This window comes from Genypterus blacodes, unplaced genomic scaffold (assembly GCF_046128005.1).
Source record: "Genypterus blacodes isolate CSIRO-AG114 ecotype Tasmania unplaced genomic scaffold, CSIRO-AGI_Gbla_v1 ptg000017l_1, whole genome shotgun sequence".
NCBI lineage: Eukaryota > Metazoa > Chordata > Actinopteri > Ophidiiformes > Ophidiidae > Genypterus > Genypterus blacodes.
In genome coordinates, this window is record NW_027466831.1 from 4,571,929 (window position 1) to 4,581,949 (window position 10,021).

Genomic DNA, 10,021 nt, shown 5'->3' on the forward strand with positions numbered 1-10,021 from the left:
TTATTATGTTATTGGTATCCAATACGTCATGAATAACCCATGTATAACATCTCAAAGTGAATTTGATATATACTTGCTTCGTTTATTAATATATATTTGCTTTAATAAATAATTGTGGATCTACATAAAGTGAATAAATTGTATTGTAGAAGTTTTTCTAGCGCTTGTTATGCCGTGTTCTGCCTGAGGGTGTCGCTGTATTACCTAAAATATTTCATCAAAGCGCTCCACTTCCTGACCCAACAGTTCAGTTCAGGAAGGAGAAATAATGGCGACGCTTCTGGGGTCCGAGTCCCCTTGTACTGGAGGAAAACGAAGGCATTGCAAGAGCAATATCATTGCAAAGTTCTCCGCCAGTAAGGTTACTGGTCAGGGATTCAGCCGAGGAACACAGGTAAGAGAAAGGGTGCAGGCTTTGTCAGTAAATCACACCGAAAGTTGGTCCTCTGAAACCAGGGACTTGCGTTTGGAATCCTGCCTGAAAATGAAGACGCCGTCCTGGGGACTGGCTGAAGGCGTAGTCCCCCCTGCTGTGATTTAGCACGACGTTCTTGGCCTAAACAAAAGGCAGATATTTAACCTGAATCTTATTGGAATCTGCGCAATAATAATTGTTCACTGACAAGTCGAATATCGTATGATGTACAACAACAGGAGTTAGCTTCGCCTAAAGTGGGTCTTTTGTTGTTAGCTCCGCGTTAGCTTAGCATCACAGGCCAGGTGCATCACGTTACTCAGTCTGTCGTATACTTTTGCTTTGTTGTGATAAAGTAGACTGCCGGGTTTCTTTCTTATCAACGGCCCTGGATTTCTAACGGGTAAACGTTGGAATTAACAGCCAATGCCAGTTACGTTTGCTGTTGTTAACAAACGATGTAGCAAATGTCTGCTAGCGACGCTATCCGGATTGCTCGGGTGATTACGTAACTATACAATAAGTATCGTTTCCTTAAATTGATGCATTACAAGAGCTGTTTGGATGAGTTTTCACCCATAACAGCATGTATATTACAACATCAGAACTCGTCATTTGCTTCTTTGGTGGGTGTATTGCCGGTAATTGTTTTAGTTTGGAGACGTCAGCTGTTCTGAACGCTCCGCTCCTTTGCAGCTGCCGTACATCTCGACTTAACCACCTACACAGTCTGTAACAAATCTGCCAGATTAAAGATGTAATAGGTTGAACAATACACTGAGCAACTAAACAAGGTGTCAGAACTCTTCAACCGAGTGCCACATAGTTTACTTCACCTGAAAACACTGGAAATAAGGCGCTTGGGGCGGGTAGCATCACAATCAGGAGCAGGTTTAAGTGTCCCCGGGCAGTCAGACACTGATCGGTGGGCTAAACACAGCAGCTGGGACATCTTAAACACATCCTTCAATCAGGATCTTCATTCCGTTTAAATCACAGCTAGTTACTCTGAGAGGGAACCATTCTGGATGTTTGTTTATACATTATTGCCTTGCTCATTACTGGTGTCAAATAAACATTAACATGATCGCAGTGTCATTTAGGGGCTGTGTCACATTTTTGAAACATGTTCTGTTGACAATTTATCCTGTACACTTGTAGACCTTGGTGTCTGTGGCTGCTCTTGATATGGTGTTTTCTAATTACGATGATTAAGTGTTTTATAGCTTTTGTGTAGTAGAGAAACATGTAGAGGGGGGAAACGTTGCACATGTCTGAATTAGAACTATCAGGAGGCGTAACAGTTAACATGGCTTTCATCAGTTTGCAGCAAATTTAATTTTAGTTCTAGAAAGAATGAGCCCTTATGTCAGAGGTATGGCATTATCTTTAATTTCTTGTCTGTTGGGATAAGGGAGGTTGAAACGTCTGAGTGAGCTCGTTGCTTTGGTTACACTGATACTGCATTAATCTGTCCAGGCTTCTAACCGTTTTAGGAAGGAAAGGGTCTCTGTTTAAACGACAGTACAAAGATTTTGCTTGTTCACCATCATCTGTTTTGAGGGCATAAACCTGACATTTACATTGCATCACAAAATGTCCTTTATCTTTTAACAGTTGACTCTAAAGAGACACGCAGATGGGACACGATGGTGTGATTCCTGGATGCTGATCTCACCTTTCAAAGTCAAATATTCACCATCACTACAACAACCGTTTACATTCAGAAAGTGTCCACTGATTTTTGTTACAACCAGTCTCAACGTCGCCTTTGTTACAAGTAAATTAGAAGATAAATGTTGAATTTGGAATGTCTTTCATTTGGATGTTCCCATAATGCCTCTGGGGGAACAGATGGGGCACAGGTAACTGCAGCTCTTTCTGAATGCAGCAACAAAAATGTTCAACACTCTACAAACTTCACCTGTTATTAAATCACTTCACAGGCTTCCACTATGCTTGAGCGTCAAATATTAACATTCTCCTGCTCGTCTCCCTAGCACACAATTTCCTATTTCCTATATGTTCATGCCCAGTTGTACTCTCTCGTGACCTGAAGGTTGCCACAGCACAGTTAAAGCTTTAAAGCTTTTAGGGTTCCCACATTTTGACTGTCTGCACTGCCTTATTCAACATTAGCCCTCTTCATGTGCTCTAGCTCCCAACAGACCTCCTCCATGAACGAGATAAGCGAGCCAAGTGGCATGGCATCCCTACACTGCTGCAGAAGCTCTATGAAAGCAGCCACCCTAACAGCGACCTCTCCCATGCCCACAGCCTTCTTAAGGTAAGCCAAACGCCACCATTGAAGTGAAGTACCCCTGCAATCTGGCTCAACACCACTGTGGATCCCGAATGGTGCCAGTTACATATAGACTCCTTTGTTTGGCAGGTATTGTCATCCCAGCTTTCCATGGAGGCCATGTCTTTTGTCACAGAGGACAGGAAGACAGCTCAGGAATCCACCTACCCCCACACGTACACTTTTGACCTCTTCGGTGGAGTCGATGTAAGCTTGCTGCGTTATTGTTTTACCGGGAGAGATGGTTAAGATGGTTACTCCTGTAGAGCCGCCGCCGCTTCACTGAATCCTCCTCTTTGTGTTCCTATGAAGCTGCTGGTGGAGATCTTGATGAGACCTACACTAACTATGCAGAAGAAAAAACCCAAAAGTAAGTAGTGTCTTTTATTTTGTCCATAGTGTTCGTTTGCACTGAAATCTGTGTTAGAATGATGTATTTATGTCTTGTGTTTCTTTCACATTAGTGAATGACGATTTGGTCAAGGACTGCCTTAGTGTTCTCTACAACTGTTGCCTATGTGTAAGTATAACACTATATTCTTAGCTTTGCTGCAGTTCGTTATCATGTCTCATTTGGATTGGCAGGGATGATTCAATTAATGTGTAATCCGAATCTTCTTCCAATTTCTAGACGGAAGGCGTCACAAAGAGCCTGGCAGCGAGGGATGACTTTGTCCTGTTTCTCTTCACCTTAATGACAAACAAGAAGACCTTCCTACAGACCGCTACATTAATTGAAGATATTCTGGGAGTCAAAAAGGTATGAATTCTTATTTAATTATGAACTCCGTGTGCGCAACATTTATTCTTGGCCCGGACATCAGCACTTGAAACACTCAGTAGTCATATTCCGTGTACATTTCTCAATATTGCTGTAGAGATTTGTAGACTCGCAAATGTCCCACGTCTGCATTCTGTCTGCTTATATTCACCAAACGGTCCACTTGTCTTCCTTTCCCAGGAGATGATCCAGCTAGAAGGCATCCCCAACCTGTCGGGCCTCGTCCAGAGCTTTGACCAGCAGCAACTGGCCAACTTCTGCCGCATCCTTTCTGTCACTATCTCAGAACCTGACGTAGGAAATGATGACAAGTACACACTATTGGCCAAAAACGCACACCAGAAACGCAACGCCAGCCCCTCTCGGGCAGAGGTCAACCAGGGTACGCTTGCTGTTGGGAGTACAAGTTCCCTAAAGAGTTTGTAGCACTACATAATGTGTAACCAGTACATAATAAACTATCACACTGTCTTTCTTTCACTAGTAACACTGCTGAACATCCCTGGTTTCATCGAGCGGCTGTGTAAGTTGGCCACGAGGAAGGTGTCGGAGGCCACGGGGGCGTCTAACTTCCTGCAGGAGCTGGAGGACTGGTACACATGGCTGGACAATGCCCTGGTGCTGGACGCGCTTATGCAAATGGCGACCGAGGAGGCTGAACAAAGCAGTACAGGTGAGGAAACGTGGTCGACTCTTGCTGCTGGCTCGTGATCCTGCCAAGTGAATCCTGTCTAGTTTGAGTGAGACGCACTTTTCCTCCCTCAGAGTCGTCAGATGAAAGTTCCCTGGCCACCAGTCCCCTGCGACACCGGCTGCCGCAGTCCATGAAGATCGTCCACGAGATCATGTATAAAGTGGAGGTCCTCTATGTCCTCTGTGTCCTTCTCATGGGTCGCCAGAGGAACCAGGTAATGAACAGCACAGACTTCTGCCTTGGTGGCGATGTCGGTGTAAACAGATCGGAACTGTGTATTTTATTCATCTGCTTATTTTCTCTCCTGCTTTTCTCGACAGGTTCACAAAATGCTGGCTGAGTTCCGTCTCATCCCCGGGCTTAATAACCTGTTTGACAAACTAATCTGGAGGAAATACACGGCTTCAAATCACGTGGTGCACGGACAGAACGAGAACTGTGACTGCAGTCCGGTACGAACATTTTATGGTAGTACTGACACTTATAGTTTAGTTGCTTCCTTCTCCGTTACAGACTTTGCCAAGCGTCGAATTTCTGGCACGGCTTAGAAATGTAATAGGCCGATGGCGGTGCAGTGATTGGCTCACAGCGTGCCATCATAACAAGAACAATTGTGACGGTAGAAGACAGAGGTGCCATGTTTCGAAGATCAGAGTTTCTAGAGGACACAGCTAATCTATATATTATTATTTGCTTCCTAAGAGTTTCCCTATTGAGGCTGGAGCAAAGTGATGCCTGGTTAGCTTCAGTACGATCCACAGAGCAGTATAAAAACACTATTACACGACAGGCCCATTGAAAATTCCTGTTGTGATTTGAACACTTTCATCACTACTCTTCTTTTCACCTCACAGGAAATATCTTTTAAAATCCAGTTCCTGCGGCTACTGCAGAGCTTCAGCGATCACCACGAGTAAGCAACCCTCCGTCAAACTTCCTGTGAATTCCCCCCCCTTCCCCCTTCCCCCCTGAATGTGTGTTTTCTTTCGTCTTTCAAAACACGTTGCATTCTTTCAGGAACAAGTACCTCCTGTTGAACAATCAGGAACTGAATGAACTCAGTGCCATCTCATTGAAGGCCAACATCCCTGAGGTGGAGGCGCTGGTCAACACAGACAGAAGCCTGGTGTGTGACGGCAAGAAGGGCCTCCTCACGCGCCTCCTCACTGTCATGAAGAGGGAGCCTCCAGACTCCTCCTTCAGGTCAGTGCTTTGTAGGCAGAAGATCATCAACGTTATGGAAGATTTGTGTTTTCTGGGAAATTCCTCAGCTTCCTTCTGTTTTGTTTTTCCTTTTGTATGTAGATTCTGGCAGGCGAGAGCGGTGGAAAGCTTTCTCAGAGGAGCCACCTCCTATGCAGATCAAATGTTCCTCCTGAAGAGGGGGCTGCTAGAGGTAAATACGCGCAGTCATCACGGCCTCCTGTGGCTTGTTTTTTCTGTTTCTACACACAAAGACGACCTCTACACATTTATCCGACAAGGCTGCTCAATATCTGCCTCTGTCCCTCCCCAGCACATCCTGTTCTGCATCATAGATAGTGGCTGCACATCCCGAGACGTCCTACAGAGCTACTTTGACCTGCTGGGAGAGCTCATGAAGTTCAACATCGACGCCTTCAAGAGATTTAACAAATATGTCAACACTGAGGAGAAGGTATTAGTCTGTCCTTTGTATGTTGTTGTGTATTTTAAACATGTGCACATTGACTTCAGTGCTCGAACCCGACACCTTACTACCACACCTTGATTTTCACTTTAAACCGTTTGTGTGTGTGTGTGTGTGTGTGTGTGTGTGTGTGTGTGTGTGTGTGTGTGTGTGTGTGTGTGTGTGTGTGTGTGTGTGTGTGTGTGTGTGTGTGTGTGTGTGTGTGTGTGTGTGTGTGTGTGTGTGTGTGTGTGTGTGTGTGTGTGTGTGTGTGTGTGTGTGTGTGTGTGTGTGTGTGTGTGTGTGTGTGTGTGTGTGTGTGTGTGTGTGTAGTTTCAGACCTTCCTGACCCAGATTAACAGCTCTCTAGTGGACTCCAACATGCTGGTGCGCTGCATTGTTCTCTCCCTGGACTGCTTTGAAATCCAGACTGAAGATGTCAAAGGTAAACAGGGATGGAGTTGTTTACCCTCAGATAAACACAATAGTCAAAGAAGAATCATGAGTCAGAGTTCATAGTACGATACCGCGGTCATCCTCGCTATTTCTTTTATGAATGAAAGTGTGTTTGTTGTCCATGTGTTAAACAGCGGTGGAGGTTCTGTCCGAGTGCTGCCTCCTCTCCTACATGGCCCGGGTTGAAAACAGGCTGTCCTTCCTCTTCCGGCTCATCAGCATCATCAACGTGCAGACGCTCACGCAGGTCTGGTTCCATTTTCATATACCGCATGTAGTCCAGATATGTGAGAATACGTGAATAAGGGAAAACGTGCATCTTTTGTCTTGTGAATGTAAGCAGAATATTAGAAATGCCATCATCACAGTCCAGTATAACCCCAACATTAACTATCGGTGTCTCTGCTCCCGTGCCCTTTACACCCCTCAGGAGAACGTGAGCTGTTTAAACACCAGTTTGATCGTCTTGATGCTGGCCCGAAGGAAGGCAGAGCTGCCCTTCTACCTCAACGCCCTGCGGGAGAAGGAGTACGCTGAGAAGTACCCAGGCTTCCTGCTCAACAACTTCCACAACCTACTGCGCTTCTGGCAGCGCCACTACCTCAACAAGGACAAAGACAGCACGTGTCTGGAAAATGTGAGTGGACCTGCTCCTCCGTCGTGAAATAGTCACTTTATTACATTTTGAAGCATTCCTGGGTCGGTCAGGGTTGGTTAAGGGCCCCAGTGTGTGGAATATTAGGTAGGGAAAAGACATCCTGCTGGCTCAGTGTCCTGTGTTTCACTTTGTATCAGAGTTCTTTGTGTCCTAAGGATGATTTTACATTCCTGTTGACCATAATAGGTACAGATACCCCATGAGTGGTTGGATCTTCAGTGAACAACTTTTGTGTATGTCAACTTTTGTGTCGGTTGGAATTAACAGAACCGTCTCTCTGGGCCGTCTTGGCCTTCTTTTTTTCCTGGGAAAGTGAATTTTGAAAGGTTGTTTTTCAGGCCTGGCGACGTCACGGAAAAACAAACAATTCAAAAGGTTTTGGAGAAGTCGTGGAATTTCAAAAGATTGTTTGTTTTTTTCAGAAGTAGGAAAGAGAAATGTAAACGATTTATTATTTTTTAGGCTATAACTGGATGAGAATCAAAACAGGAGCCAATGCCGATCCCTGGTGTTGATGTGTGTCACCATAGTAACATGGTCTTGGCTCATCTGTGGGCCGTGTGTCCATGTAAACTTGCATCTCGTTTACAAAACTAAAAAGAAGACAATCCTCTCTCTAAAAATTAGAAAGTACGGATGAAAAGTGCCAGGCAAATGTGCTGAAGTGTAGGAAAATGACACGGTTAACCATTACAAACTATGATGTCTGGGTCAAACGTGCTCTCGGTACTCGGTAAAGGGGAGGAATATTTTAAAATGCCACAATGAAACGTAAGTCTTGGAAATTTAGTTTGGAGTCGAGCAAAACTCATGGAACTTCATCTAAACAATCCTTGTGTTCTAATCCCTCTGGTTTCCTTCTGCCCAGAGCTCCTGTATCCCCTTCAGCTACTGGAAGGACACGGTGTCGGTGCTGCTGGACTCAGACAGGACTTCTCTCTGTGCCATAGCCACCTACATTGACGAGCCCTTCATGGATCTGGACAGAGACCTGCTGGACGATTGACCGCCAGCGTACACGCTCGGCCCGCTGAGGACGGGACCGGGCAGGGGGATGGAGGGTCACGGGGGGGGGAGGGGCATGGACACCTTAACGTCAGTCACGAGCTGAGCCATCCAGGGTGCTGATCAACCGCACCGTGGATGTAAGGACTCGCGTGTCTGCTGTCTGTACCTTCGCATGGAGGCTGTAATTAAACAAGGGGACGTAACTCGCCTGGCTGACGTCTCCTCGCATAGATATTATCTTCTTCAGAGGAAGAGGAGGGGAAACTTGTATGCCAACCCCCCCCCCCCCCCAATCATGGTCATGGTTTGACAGACAATTAATGGACCTTTGGAAACGACGCCCGCATTGGTGTGGTTTGCTTTAGGTGAAATTTAAAAATAGAGCCTTTTATATAACCTATACAAAATTCTATGGAGGAAAAAAAAAAACTATGTATGATTTGACAAAATTATGTGTTCGGAAAAAAAAGGAACAATTCTTTTCACATGGACTTTGTTTGGAAGCGAGTGACGTTCACATCACATCAGTGGTATTGCGTCACAGGGCTGCCAGGCGTCTTCACTCTCCCACTACCTACGAGCTCTCTTGACTCTCCGCCGCCACACTGCACGCCACCTTTCGGGCAAAGATCAGTGATGTTGCCGTTTTTCCAGGTTGTCTTCTGAACAAACAGCATTTTCACTGAATCTGCCTGTCCGTCTGTTTTATTAGGTGGTTATTGTCGACTGGTGCTTTCTGGCTCTTGAGCACACTTAGGTAGCTTGTGGCCCTGCTGACAGGTTGAATAAATCACGGGGCTCCTCTTGCCGAATACCATCCACACTATCGTGGCTTTAGAAGCTTCACCACCCAGGGACTTTATTCTTTTTTTTTTTTTTCCTCTTTTCTTTTTCAGGTTATTGTTTATTTTCATCTTGTCGAAAAGAATGGCTTTTAGCGCAGAATAAACTGTAGAATAAAACATTGCACATTGTTTTAATTGTTTAATGTATTTTAAGACATTTGTGGAAAAAAAATCTTTTCATTTTGTATCAGAATTTGTATTCATTGTTGTGAGAGATGCTTTGGTAAGAGAATAAACTATGCAGGCGCTAGTGTTAAGATAGTGCTGTCATTGATCGCTCCCTGCAAAGTTTCTTTGATATCGACGAACCATCGGCCCCCGTCGGCGCCTTTTTGGGTTGCAAATCTCAGTTCTGACTACTAGATGAGAATCTGACAATCTTTGTGAGCGTCTGCTCTTTGTGCATGGTACCACTTCTCTTCAGTTGTGTTGTGGAGGGGCAATGAGCACAGCTGAGTGGATGTTTTGTGGAACACAACGCAGAGCTTAACCCACGCACTTGGCATCCTGAACAAATTCAACCTGAAATGACTACAGATGATTGAGCTACCTCACGTTTTAGCCTGACAAACACACACATTAAACCACTTCTAATGACAGGTGTAGTGTACAGATTTACTCCCAGCATGTCATGAGTCATTTGTTCACACGAGTGTATGAGGGCATTTCTAAAGTTTGGCCCCTGATGCCATGCGTTCTTCGTGCTATGCTGTCACACACACCTCCTTCACACTATTAAAGCCTTTGCTTTAAACCCAAAATGCAGAAATGTTTCAGAAATTGTTTCTAGTTTTTGCTATTTTTCTGCATGTCTTAAATCTTTATTATGGGTGTGAACACGTCTTAATTTAGTTTGTTAGTTTTGCAGTGGAGTTCGTTCACTTTACAAGTGCTTCTCAGTTCCGTTGCTGGGTGACCACTGAGGCGGTTCTGCAGTGGTTTGATTGTGTATTACATCGATCCAAATCCCTCTGATCTTGTTATAAAACCTGAATGTTGTACTCTTTTCTTGGGGCATTCATCTGAGCTTCTGACTCCCGTAGCTTTGACTTTCTGAGAGTGAACTTTCTGTTTGAATTCCCTCTGAAGTTACGCTGTGTTTGGTGTGACGGTCACAAGCCTTAGAGTTCTTTCATCCATTAGTTTACATAGATATTGATGGAATTGTCTCCTCTCAGCCAACCACATGGTGCATAGTGTTAAGTATAACCATC

At 44.8% G+C, this 10,021-nt stretch overlaps 1 protein-coding gene across 2 annotated transcripts; it reads left to right on the forward strand.

The window, feature by feature from the left end:
- The first annotated feature begins 238 nt into the window (after positions 1-238).
- trpc4apa (transient receptor potential cation channel, subfamily C, member 4 associated protein a) lies at positions 239-9,759 on the forward strand. Of its 2 annotated transcripts, XR_012960863.1 has the most exons (19): positions 239-394; positions 2,574-2,702; positions 2,808-2,924; positions 3,030-3,087; positions 3,182-3,237; positions 3,349-3,477; positions 3,679-3,880; positions 3,983-4,171; positions 4,264-4,406; positions 4,513-4,644; positions 5,047-5,105; positions 5,210-5,395; positions 5,498-5,588; positions 5,709-5,849; positions 6,174-6,285; positions 6,431-6,543; positions 6,727-6,933; positions 7,823-9,409; positions 9,469-9,759. XR_012960863.1 is itself a non-coding variant. In XM_076140915.1 (18 exons), exons 1-18 carry the CDS (start codon positions 269-271, stop codon positions 7,958-7,960), a joined length of 2,328 nt encoding a protein of 775 aa, XP_075997030.1. In that variant the 5' UTR covers positions 239-268; the 3' UTR covers positions 7,961-9,759. The 2 variants fall into 2 exon arrangements, 1 of the variants encoding a protein (XP_075997030.1); XM_076140915.1 differs by having other exon boundaries at positions 7,823-9,759.
- Positions 9,760-10,021: the final 262 nt, after the last annotated feature.

Excerpts from the sequence above, each read along its gene's own strand:
- trpc4apa (XM_076140915.1), top strand. The coding sequence starts at position 269 with ATGGCGACGCTTCTGGGGTCCGAGTCCCCTTGTACTGGAGGAAAACGA. Across the intron at positions 6,544-6,726 it reads ACGTGCAGACGCTCACGCAG|GAGAACGTGAGCTGTTTAAA; the intron begins GTCTGGTTCCAT and ends TACACCCCTCAG. Across the intron at positions 6,934-7,822 it reads ACAGCACGTGTCTGGAAAAT|AGCTCCTGTATCCCCTTCAG; the intron begins GTGAGTGGACCT and ends CCTTCTGCCCAG.